The sequence below is a fragment of the Pseudopodoces humilis genome, chromosome 20, assembly GCF_049639895.1.
Source record: "Pseudopodoces humilis isolate 2021_Gansu_Grassland_sample_001 chromosome 20, ASM4963989v1, whole genome shotgun sequence".
Classification (NCBI taxonomy): domain Eukaryota; kingdom Metazoa; phylum Chordata; class Aves; order Passeriformes; family Paridae; genus Pseudopodoces; species Pseudopodoces humilis.
In genome coordinates, this window is record NC_142219.1 from 3868082 (window position 1) to 3880518 (window position 12437).

The window sequence follows — 12437 nt, forward strand, 5'->3', positions numbered from 1 at the left end:
CCTGCCACATCCCCCAGTGGGTTGCAACAACATCCCAGGGGTCTGGGGGTGCTGAATCCCACAGCAGCACGGGGAAGTGGCACAGGGAGAGGTGGGATGGTTGGGAACAGGATTTGGGAGGAATGGACTGAGCATCCCAAGGTTGTGGCCTGGGGATTCTGGGCTGAGGGTGAAAATCACGGGGATGTGGATGGAGGTCCTGGGCTGAAGGTTTGGGGTCTCAGGATTTGGGATGAGTCCTGGGATAGGGGGTTTTTGCCCCAGCTCCAAAACCTGCTGTTCTTCACCACAAGCCCTGATCTACCCTAAAATCCCGATGCCCAACACTGCCCTAATTCCAGATTTCATGGGGATGGTGGTGGCTCTGCATCCTACTCATCCCTTGACTCCAAGGTGCTACATCCAGCTGCATCCCAATTTCACCGATTTCTCCCCAAAAGGGGCGGCAGAGCCCAGCACCACCAGTCCTGGAGCTGCAGTTCCTACCCAGCCCTTTCCCTGGATGTTAATTCCAGTTTGTGCACATTCCCCTGGAGCTGCCCGTAGTCATTAACCTCCTGCTGCCGTTAATCAAGAGGACTTTGTTAATTAATAGCTAAGGATGTCTCCAACTGAGCAGCGCAGGGGCAGGATTGGGTCACCAGGACGCATCCAAGGATCCTTGATTTAATATTTTGGAGCTTCCCAACACTCTGGGGGAGTGCAGCCCCCTCCCCTCCATGAACAAAATATCCAGCCCTGTAAAAAACCCAAGGAATGCTGACAGGATGCATCCTCAGCACCCTGGGAGATTCCAGAGCTGCAGGTCCTGCAGTATTTCGGGAATATCCGAGGAATTTGAGTACTGAGCTCCATTTCTTTGCCACTCTGCCAAAAAGGGGAGAAAAACCTGGCTGGGGAGGCTGAAGTTTTCTGAGGAATGGGGTTTTTTTCTCCCTGCTTCCATTTTATAGCTATATAAAAATGTGCATTTGTTAATGCTGCCTGGGTGAGCTGTTTGCTGCCTGTCTCAGCGGGGGACACGGGAACAGAAGTCACTGATATTCCTTGGGGATGTTAATTCAAAGCTAACCGGGTGGGGCAGGAAAAAAACAGTGTATTCTTCCATCCTCTTCCCCATCCTCATCCCAAAACCTGCCAGGATGAGGCGAATCAGGAACAAGAGGGGACAGAACAGCAGCACCGGTGTCTGGATGGATGTTGGGGTGGAGCACTTGGATCATCCATTGGAGATCTCCCAAAACCCACCCAAGAGGCTCAGATCTCACCTCAGCCACTCAAACCCCTCCACAATTCCAAATTCCACACCAGGGGTTAGGAATACACACTGGGAAAAACCCTGGGATCCTTCCCACTCCACTCATCGAGGTTTTTGTCTGGAAAGCAGAGCTTTTATTAAATAAGCAAACAGCTACAAAGACAGATTCAAATATTTGGGAGACTTGGGATTCCCAAGCTGCCATTACAGGGATGATTTAACCCCAGGGTAAGTACCAAGGCACTGCTTTTCCTTTTTCTGGAAAGCTGTTTGGAGTAATAACAGATGGGCTTGGAAAAAACAGACACCAGGATTAGTGAGGAGCATCCTGGATCCATCACAAACATCCCAGCGCCAACCTGAGGGGCAGTGGGATGGCATCCAGTCCTCGAGGCTTCATCCCGCTGTTCCCACATCCAGGCCTTCTCCAAACCCTGAGCCCAAAAAGCCCCAGAGGCTGCTGGCTCCGGGTACATCCCACTCCCACTGTTCCCTAAACAGATCCTCTGCAAGTTCTGTGTGTCCCTGTCACCGCCCTGTCTGTCCATCTGTCCCGTCCATCCCATCTGTCCTATCCCACTCCTAATAGGATCCTGGCAACCTTCCAGCAGTATTAATTAAATACTGGGGAAAATGAGCAAGAGGAGCCGCCTCCCACCACCAGAGAGGCCCTGCTGCCTCCTCAGGCACTGCATTTTCCATGGGTACGGATCCAGGGTGGATCTCTGTGGATCGGGGCTGGGAGCAGCCCTGGACCTGGCCATGGGACGTGGCGTGGTGCAGGGATGTGGCAGTGCTCCCTGGGGAAGCGGATGCATCCCAACCGCAGGAGATACGGAGACAATCCGGGTGCTGAGTGTCCCATCACACGAAGGAGGCGATGCAGATCAAGGTGGAGCAGCGAGGCAGCGCCGGGGCGGAGAGGACGCCGGATAATCCACCCGAAATCCTGAAATCCTGAAATCCAGCTCCCGCTGCAGCATCCGCTCTGATCCGCGGCGTTCCCGCGGCTTGATTACCGGAGCTTTACTCCTACCTGTGGCTGGCACAATGTGCTGGCCTTTCCTGGGAGCTGCCTCTCCATTTTATTTTCCACTTTCTGATATCCAAGGAAAGCTATAAATAAATATTTCAGCTTTTGGAGGCACCTGGGACCAGACTCCCAACTGCCAACGTGTCAAAACTCTGCACAAAGCTCCCCGAGGGACCTCCTGAAGTGTCCTGAAATGTCCCCAAGGCCACTAGGAGCTGCCTAATTCCAGCTCCAGGGATTCCTCGCTGTCCTGGGGATGACATAAATGAGGGTGACACCGGGATCGTGGTGAAGGAGCCCTAATGGAGAAGGAGCTCTCAAATTAACTGGGCGTGAAATTGGATCGAGGTGGTGGCTCAGCCCATCCCTCACTGCAGAGGTTGGCGTGGGACAGCAGAGTCTCCCACGAGATTCCCAGAGTCTCCCAAGATGGGAGAGAAAAAATCCTCCCCTAGAACCGACTGGTCCCACCAGGGAGCAGCTGGCCATGAACCACTCTCCCCTGGATACAGGAGGGGACAGCAGGTCCTCCCCAGGAGCTCATTCCCAGCTCGTGGACCTGTTCCTGGTCCCAAACATCCAACTGCTCTGCAGGATGTACCGTGTGGAACGTGCCCATCAAGAGGAGGCGTAAAAAGACATCCCAAATCGACCCTTCCCTCTTTTTTCTCCCAGTTTTCCATGCTGGTGCCCCTGTGTGTGAGCCCAATCCCCACAATGGAAGGTGGCCCTGGGTCTGGATCTTAGAAGATATTTGAGACTTCCCGGTTTTTTGAGGATGGATATTCCAGCCCCTCATAAGGACACTTCCAAAAACAGTCACAAACACTTTGTTCGGGTACCAAAATCCCTCAGGAGTTTACCATGAGGAGCCACACACAGCCATGGGACAGAGGAGTGTCACCAATTTGGCCGTGGCAGGGATCCCCCATGGCACGGGAGATGCCTTCCTGATATCCCGCGACCCACCACGGTGCCTCTGGAAAACACCAGGAAAGCCCTTCCCAGGTCAGGGGAGGGTTGGATGGGAATGCCCCAAAACGTTTCCTTAGTTTGGCACAAGGATTTTTGCAGTCCCACTCAAGATCAAGGGTGGTTGTGTCTTCTCCACACCTTGGGGGTCTCCACCCCCTGCCAGCCCTCAGGCAGCAACACCAGTCAAAAACGGGCTGTAGAACAGTGCTGGACAATGCTTGACCCACACCAGGGCCACCACAGGGGTGGTCACCCTCACACTGCCAACACCAGGGGACTCTGTCCCTCCTGCAGGCTGGGCTTAGACAACTGTTGTCTCTTTCTCAGTCATGGAGGAGATCTTGGAGAAGCTCCTGTGCACGATGCTGGAGTGTCCTGTCTCCTCGCTGAGGGCGTTCACCAGCCTGGAAAGGAGGGTCACCTTGAACTTCTTGAAGTCCTGGCCCATGAAGACGTAGAGGACGGGGTTCATGCAGCTGTTGGAGGCCGCCAGAGCCGTGGTGAGCGGGATGAAGATCTCAAACACGGACCAGGGGACTGCGTCGGGCACCGTCTCCAGCAGGTTCAGCAGGTGGTAGGGACTCCAACAGAGGAAGAAGGTGACAATGATGGTGACGATGATCTTGAAGGGCTTCTTGGACTTGGCCAGGCGGTTCCGGCGCAGGTTGAAGACGATGGCGATGTAGCAGAAGGTGATGATGGTGATGGGGAGGATGTACCCAGCCAGGAACCTGGTGATGTTCACCGTGCGGTGCCTCATCAGCGCCAGCCCTTCGTAGGATTTATTCCTGGACAGGGAGAAGTTGCTGAAACAAATCACGGAGTTGCGGGTCTGCGCCGTGTCCCGGAAGACGAGCGAGGGGCAGCTCATGACGATGCCCACGGTCCAGATGATCACACAAACCCCGTAGGCCAGGTTGGTGGAGCGGTGGTTCTGGGACCACACCGGGAACACCACGGACACGTAGCGGTCAAAGCTGATGGTGGTGAGCAGCAGGACGCTGGTGTACATGTTGAGGATGAGGAGGAAGGAGTTCAGCTTGCACATGACCGTGCCGAAGATCCAGTGGTAGCTCATGGCCGTGTAGGCGATGTTGATGGGCAGGAAGATGTTGAAGAGGAAGTCGGCCACGGCCAGGTTGAGGAACCAGACGGCGTTGACCGACTTCTTCATCTTCAGGGTGATGATGGCGATGACGAGGCCGTTGCCCAGGATGCCCAGCACGCAGGACACGCTGTAGATGATGACGGACAGGATCCTGGTGATGTCCTTGGGGTCGTGGGCCGGGTCTGCCCACACGCTGCCGGCGTCCTCGTAGGTGTAGTCCAGGTAGTCGCTGTAGTTATTGAGGCCGTCCAAGTAGTCGGACAGGTTGGGAAGCGCCATTGTCCGTGTGAACGGCAGCCGAGCCGTGCGATCCCTGGGATCCCTGGGATCTGGGGTGCTGGGATCTGCAGCCTGTGATTTTTCCCTGCTGAGCAAACACTTGGTGTTAATCGCAGTGAGGAGAGCGGGAGGGCCAACGGGAATCGGGAACTGGGGACAAGGAGCGAAGGGATAAACACACGGGAATGGGGGATCCCGTGAGAACCCCACTGGTCCCAAACAAGATGCTCCCGAAGTTCCTCCCCCATTTCCACCCCCATCCATGAGACATCAGGACGTGATTCAGCCCCTCAGCTCCACCAGGATGTGGCTGCAGCCTCATCCTGCACAAAACGTTGATTACCCGCCTACTTCCAGAGGAAAAACCGGGATAATGCTCATTAACAGCTCATCAACAGCTCTGGCCTTCCAATCTGCAACATATTATGATTCCTCTCTTTTTTTTGGTGCTGAATTGGACTGAAAACCCAAAGGGAAGCTCCCCACACACCCCCCTGACACCCTCTCACCTCTCTCCTCTCGGTCGGGATGGGGCACAGGTGACACTTCAGTGTCCCGGGGCACAACGGCGGCTCCCTCCACACCGGCCTAAGGAGTGAGCTGTAACATTAAAGCCAGGATCAAAGGAAGGCCACTCACCCCCGGATGTGGGGTTAAGGAGGAAACCCATTCAGGGTGTGGCACTAATTAACCCTGTGCAGCCTCCCTCGAGGGGCTGTGCTGGCCTAGGGACCCTCCTCACCTCCAGTCTGGGGAAGGTGGGGTCCTGCCATGATCCCAGCATCTTTTGGGATAAGCCAGGGCAGAAATCCCATCAAGCAGCATCATCAGGTGCAGGGAACCAAACAACCAACCACAGGCTAGTAATAATTAAATAACACATAATTCAAGGTATAAATGAGGTGCACATAATCTGCGTGATCTATTTTATATCCTGCATTCTCACAGGGTTATTTTCCTGGTTCGATCAGTGTTTAAAGACATTAATTGTGCTAAACCAACAGCATCGTTTGCCATTGTCAGACTCCAGGCTCCAGAGCCTGGATTGAGGGGGTTCAACCTCTCCCCTGTGCATGTGGGTCAGGGGGGTTAAAACCAAAATCCCCCAAAGGCTGACTGAGGAGCACAGAGCATCCCACCCAGCCGTGTCCTCACAGGAGGGACGTGGGGACAGCCAAGGACCCTCCCTGTTCCCGAGGCATTTCACCCCAAAGGTCCTGAGCGTCACCTTCCCGCCAGCCCTGCTTTGAAATTCCCATGGTGTTTGTGTTGGAAGCTATTGTTTCTCCCTGGGCTTTTCCTGCTGTTCCTTCCTGCCATTGCTGCTGCAGAGTCCCCGGCCGGGGGTGAAATCCCACCCTGTCACCTCCCCCTGGCCCAGCTCCGGGGGACGATAAGCGGCCAGAACAAATGAGGTTTGAGTGCAAAGCTCGGGAATGAGCTGGAGCTGGGAAGAGGTTTTATCCCAGGAAAACCTCGATGGTCAAAGAGATGAATCCAGGTCGATGATCCGCTGGAAGGAACAGAATCAGCAGAACTGACTCTCCCAGCGATGGTAATGTTGATTAATGAGTCGTTGCTTCATGAAACAGGGGTTTCAGGTCATCCCCTTCCCAAAGGCACAGCTCCAGAAAGGTTGGGGACCCCAGAACCACCCCAACCCACCCCATAGCCTCATATCCCATCCCATTCCATCCCATCCCAGAACCCCAAAGCTCCCTGGACTTGCTCCACAACCACAATTCCCACTGTGGTGTCGCCCATGGGGCAAGTGAGACACCCCCCACCCCTCACCACCGCGGGGTCACTCTGACCCCACATTCAGCCCCTGCTCCAGAGGGACGGGAGAAATTCCCACTCCTCTTCCCACTGTGTCCACTTCCATGTTTTAAATGTAAAATCCTCCCTTTATTATTATTATTTTTTAATTGCTGATGACTCTCAGCTCATTCCAAAGCTCGTTTTATTGGATTATTTATCTGAATTCTCTGTAATTTTGCCCTGCTGGGTTGGGCAGGGAATTGGTCTCTGTTCCCAGTTGGGATGAGGATGGCAGAGAGCAATGGGAACACCAGGACTGTGGGATTTGGCAGAGGATGGGTTTGTTTCCAGGGTTCATGAGGAGCAATCCCAAACCCCACAGCAGCAGCTGCCAGTCCCACCACGAACATTCCAGAGGGGCAGGATGGGCACCAGGAGGTGCTGGAAAATCATCCAGCAAACTCCCACCTGCCTCTCCAAAATTCTCCCAAAAAAGGAGAGTCCCAGGGGAAACTGCATGAAACCTCCTCATTTCTCACAGCAAAAAAACTCCAAAGTCCGCGAGAAAAGGGAAAAAAAAAAAAAAAAAAAGAAAAAAAGAAAAAAAAAAGGAAAAAAAAGAAGCCACATAATACTAAGAGTGTTTCACTGCTCCTCTCCGGGCTCAAAATTCCCTGCTCGAGCCAAAACCACTGTTCTCCCTTCAATCTATTCATCTTTGTCCTCCTACCTCAACAAAAACGAGCAGAGGATTTACCCAAAATAGCTTTTTCTCCGTCATTCCCGCAGCTGTGTTTGTCTTGGTACCCAGGGAAGGCCGGGTGGGATTCCCGACGGGCGGCTCTCGCACCGGCAGCATCCCGGCGCATACCGGGGGAGGATGAGGTCAGGGATGTTGTTCTTGGGAAGGCAACAGGAAACCGAGAGAACAGCAGAAAATGTTCAAATCCAGCTTTTCTGCGCGAAAAAAGCCCTCTGCCCTGGCCAAGGCAGACGGGCGGGGGACGGATGTGACCGGGGAAAAGCGGCGGGATCCGAATCGCAGGGACGCGGGGAGGGCAGGGGATGCTCGGCCCGGCGGATCCCAGCGGGCAGGGCGGTGCCAGAGCCCCGCTCCAGGAGTTTTTAGGGATGGGCAGGCTGCCAGCACCGCCTCCTGCCTGCCCGGCGCCCTCCGGCCAGGCTTTTACTGGAGGCAGGTTGAGGAGAACTGATAGAACCTAATCAAATCAAATCAAATTAAATTAAATCAAACCAGCAGAGCAGCTTTTGAGTACATCAGATCCTGCCTGAGCTGTCAAAGTGCATCACGCTTCGAGCCACATCATGAAATGGATCCGGGCTGGGACCTGCCAGGATATGGGGAAGCCGGGGGAGCCCTTGCTTTGGTGCTTGTCCCCCCCTAGAAAATGCTTGTCCCCGGCACGGGACACCCCGGAGAGGACAAACAAATCCCCTGGGGACAGCCGGGTCCGTGCCCGCCCTGCTGCCGCCTCCTCCCCGGCAGCTGCTCTGCCCTTCCCTCCTTGGAGCACTTCCCTCCTTCCATCCCAGCTCCCAGCGCACCCCAAACCCCAACCCGCTTCCTCCGGGTGTGGGAGGCGCGGGCAGCTCCCCCGCAGCTCCGGCACAGCTTCCCGGGAGAGAGGAATTGCCGGCAGATGTTTGGAGCTCGGCTTTGGGAAGGGCTCGAGGTAAAACAGGATCTCCACGTCCCGCTGGATCTGCTGGCACCAGACCCTACCCAGCCCTGCCACAGTCCTGGATGTCCCCGGAGGGCAGGGGTGTCCCTGGGGACATGTGGCAGGTGCTGGTCCCGGTTTCGTGGGGGTTCATGGCTCTGGCTGAGCTTGGGTCTCACCCTGCGGGCCGGATCCCGAGCATCCCTAAGAATTCCGTGGCATCTCATGCCCTAGGGAAAGCCCCATCCCAAGCTGGCACCCGAGGCCACCCCATCGATGCCTCCGGTATTTCCAGCCCAGGGTTACACCGGAGGGATCCAGCTCCCGGCAATCTCAAGGAGTGAGGCACCAAATGGGGAAGCAGCTCCGGGTACCCAGCTCCAACTGCCCTTTATTTTAGCCTGTGATTGCCATGGCAACAGATCCACAGGGATGACGCTGCTCAGCATCCCACTCCCCACCGGGATGCCCGGGATGAAGCCCCATTCCTCGGTGGAAATCGACCACCAGCCCATCAAGAGGGACTTTAGACCTCCAAACGCCGAGCTCCAGCCTGCCCAAAAGCTCCTGGCTGTGATTCCAGCCCTGCCACCATCCCTGACCCCTCTGTCCCGCTCCCGCAGGCTGGGAAGGGGACGAGGATGTGGGACGCCACAGGAGCAGCAGCAGCAGGCTGGGAATGAGCTCCTGCCAGCGAAGATCCGGGCTGGAAGTTCTCCCAAACCTCCCCCAGCAGCTGGAGACCCCCAGGTCAAAGCGAGGAGGCAGAGCCACAGGGGAAACTGAGGCACAGAGCTCCGAGGGCAGCGGGAAGCTTAATCCCTACCTGCATCCACTCAGACACATCCCAGTTCTCCATCAGGGATCCGGGACCCCCACACCCGCCATCCCCAGCCTCTCCCTGCATCCCGCCTGAGGCTGTGCGCCCCGCCCGTGTGAACGGCGCAGGAAAAAGGGAATTGCTGGAAAAGGCAGCCTTAAAAAAGCTGCAGTGCCCAGGGTGGGACAGAAAAACATGAGTCAGTGTTTATCTGGGCAGAGCTGACCAGGCTGAGCGGGATGGGTCGGGATGGATCCCATGGATCCTCCTGGCCACAGTGTGGGGTCGCCCCCATGGAGAAAGAGCTCCAATCCTGCCAGAAAACGAGGTTTAACCTCAAAATTTGGGTCATGAAAGGCCCCTCCCAGGGTGAAACTCTGGCAGAGGAACCCAGCCTTCCCTGGCACCAAATGTTGAAAGAGCCACCCCGTTCGTAAAATCTCGGCCTTTTGCTCCACCCGTTGTGCTCTTGGGAAGGCGTGAAGATTAAAGGGGAAAATTTTGGGTGTTTGTACCTACACAGGCAAAGGTTTCCTTTAAAAAGGGCAGTTTGTACTTCTGAGCAGCTTAAAATGACTCCGCTTCCAAGATAATAAAAGTTCTTTCATCTCCTCTGCTCTCTTCTTTTCTCATAATCCAAGGTTTTCTCCTGGCACTTCTCAGGCAATCAAAGCACAAAAATAACTCCCTTTTCCAGAGCATCCTCCCTGCTCCATCCCAACAGTTCGGTGATGCTGTCCCTAAGCACGGCTTGGGCTTTGGGGACAAAACCTCGGGGGCATCACTCCGGATTTGGGGCATACAAAGGGAAAGAAACCCAAGGAAAGAGAACCAGGGCTGCAGGAGGGACGTGACCCCTCGGGGGATGTGGCACGGCTGGGGACAGCAGGCTCAGCCCCCCCCAGAGCGAGGAAGTCACCCCGGATCCGCGGGAGCATCCTCCCAGCTGTGCTCTGCGTCCCCAGCTGAATGCTGATCAGCAGGGCAAAGAAAAGCCACCCTGTTCTCCCTGTCCCCAGTGAGGGGACACTGCCACACTGTCAGGACATCAACCCCCCGCCAAATTCACTGCCAGCTCCTCTCCCTTCCGTGCTGTTTTCCCACCCCACAGGCTGCAAAGTCCAGCTCCAAAGGAGGGTGGGATTTTAGGGAAAATTAGGGGGTTTGGGGTGAAGACAGCGGGGATCCCAGAGGTCCCAAACTCATTGTTTAACAACAGGGGAGCAAAAAACCTCAGCTGGTTGCAAATCTCCAGCAAACCTTTCCTCCCAAATCCCTGTAAAAAATATAAAGTAACAAATATATAAAAACCTGGAGGTGTTTACCTGAGCTGGAGAAATCCTCAAGGAATTTTCAGCATTTAGAGGCTGGATTAGACATCCGTGCTTCTCCTACAGCCCCGTTAGGGCTGGCATGGGAACGACCCTGGGCTTGTGGCTTTGGCATCCAGCTGGAGCTGACACGGATATTGCCAAGGTTTCTCATCCCGAGGAGACGCACATGGGATGGGGGGGATGAGGAAAATAAATGCAGCCCGTGGAATAAACCAGCTGCTGGCCTCAGCAGAGCTGGAAGGGGGAAGCTCTGGGGGAGGATGTTGAATTTGCGGAGTTTAGCCGGACACAGGAGGGGATGTGGCAGAAGTGACGTGCCCCATCCAGCACCGCTCCTGTGCTGCCCACGGTGGCTTGGGAATTTCTTGGGAACCTTTGGGAAGGGTTTGGGTATCCCTGACTCTGAGCACAGCCAAAGGGTCCCCTCAGGCTCCTCCACCCTGGCTGCTCCCCATTCCTGTTCCCCAGTTCCCCCAGATCCATGCCCTGCTCCTGGGATGCTCCTGGTCTCGCACACACAGGAGAGGGGTAACCCAAAACCATTCCTGCTGCAAGGGAGAAGAGAAATTGCTCATCAGGTCCTGCCCGTTGCCAGCTGTTCACCCAGCAGTGCCTTCCCAGTGAGGAACTCAGCCTGTCCTGGTTTGTACTGGGACCCCAAAGCGAGGGTCACCAGCCAAGGGTGCCCTGATCTCGACCCTGTGCCGCTGGAAATCGCCAGTGGCACCCACGGTGATCCAGCACGAGCTGAGCCTGGATGGACACAAATCCCTGGACACAAATCCCTGCCCTGAGCCAGGATAGCTCATCCAGAGGGAGATGCAAAACACCCGGAGCAAAAGCTGCACCGTGCTGCGACAGAGCATCACCTTCCACCAGAGCCCTCCCTGCTCTCCGTCATCAAGATCCAGGAGTTTTCCAGCTCTCGGCTCCAGCCACGCACACGGGACAAATCCCAGTTCCTTCGGGGCTGGAAAACCACCACCCAAGAGTGGCCAGGGGACAGGGGGTGATGCCAGCAGGGAGTGATGGCAGGTGGGAGGGAGCTGAAGGCCACCATGTCCCATCAGGTGGGGACATTGACCCCGTCCCACGCGGACGAGCTCCCGTGAGAGCCGAAAAAGAGGAATTGGAACTCTGTGTCGCAACATCCCAGAGCTGAATCAGGGCTGGAAAAGTGCTGATGTGCCGGCTCGTGGGGCTGCTACGGGGAAAGGAGAAGCCCCAAAAAGCCCTGACGTGTGAAGCGGGCAGGGATGTGCCAATCCCCCTGTGGAACCGGGCAGGAGGCTCCTGACCGGCTCCCCGGTGTCCCTCCCTGCCAGGGGCTCGCAGGACCCCCGGGATGGGCTGGGAGCATTCCCGTGTGGGATATTCCACATTTATGGCACCTGTGGAGTTCCCCAGCAGGGTGCAGAGGAGCAGTGCCCCAGGGGAGTGGGAAATGCAGCCCAAAGTTATAAAAACCATGAGAAACACGGAGCCGGCTGGGGAGCGGCACAGGTCGGATCTGCCCCATCGCTCTGCCGCTACATCCTGTCCCACCTGCTCCAGCAGTAACACCCCCAGTGCTCCCAGTAACACCCCCAGTGCTCCCAGTAACACCCCCAGTGCTCCCAGTAACACCCCCAGTGCTCCCAGTAACACCCCCAGCGCTCCCAGTATCCCCTCGCAGTGACCTTTCCCGATACCTCGTGCGGTGCCAGCGCTGTCCCGCTGCTCCGCGTTGGGCAAGACGAGCTCGGGGTGCCCTGGGTGCCAGCGGGATCCCATTCCCAGGCGGATCCCGGCTCTCCGGGACCAGGCACAGGCACGGTGCCGCTCCCCGCCGGTTTTAAGGGAGCGGGGAGGGAGCTGCATCCATCACCAAGGTTTTCTTGGCAGCGAGATGCTCGGCGAGCAACAGCTGGGAGAGGGTGTGACTCCGGGAGCTGGGAACGCTGGCCTGGATCACAACCCAGCGTGAGGAAGCAACAAGCTGCTTCCCAAGGGGCCTCCTTTCCTGTGCCGCCCCCCGGCCCGGAGCACTCCGAGCCACCGAGGGATAACGGAGCGCAGAGCGCTCCGCAGGGATGCTGCTCCAGCCGGGAGCACAAGGAGAGGCAGGTGGCTGCCAGCTCCCCTCGCTCTGCTGTCCCCACCCTGGGTCAACCGCTGTCCTCTGCTCCCCACCACCGCCCCCAACTC

At 56.5% G+C, this 12437-nt stretch overlaps 1 protein-coding gene across 13 annotated transcripts; it reads right to left on the bottom strand.

Moving 5' to 3' along the window:
• Positions 1-1368: 1368 nt before the first annotated feature.
• Positions 1369-12333, bottom strand: CMKLR1 (chemerin chemokine-like receptor 1). Of its 13 annotated transcripts, none has more exons than XM_088065151.1 (4): positions 11942-12333; positions 5396-5513; positions 5163-5253; positions 1369-4741 (listed from the first exon to the last, which is right to left on the bottom strand). In XM_088065151.1, exon 4 carries the CDS (start codon positions 4651-4653, stop codon positions 3568-3570), a length of 1086 nt encoding a protein of 361 aa, XP_087921277.1. In that variant the 5' UTR covers positions 4654-4741; positions 5163-5253; positions 5396-5513; positions 11942-12333; the 3' UTR covers positions 1369-3567. The 13 variants fall into 13 exon arrangements, with proteins under 13 accessions (XP_087921277.1, XP_014109430.2, XP_014109431.2 ...); XM_014253955.2 differs by lacking the exon at positions 5396-5513 and adding an exon at positions 10242-10372; XM_014253956.2 differs by lacking the exon at positions 11942-12333 and adding an exon at positions 10242-10679.
• Between the last annotated feature and the right edge of the window lie 104 nt (positions 12334-12437).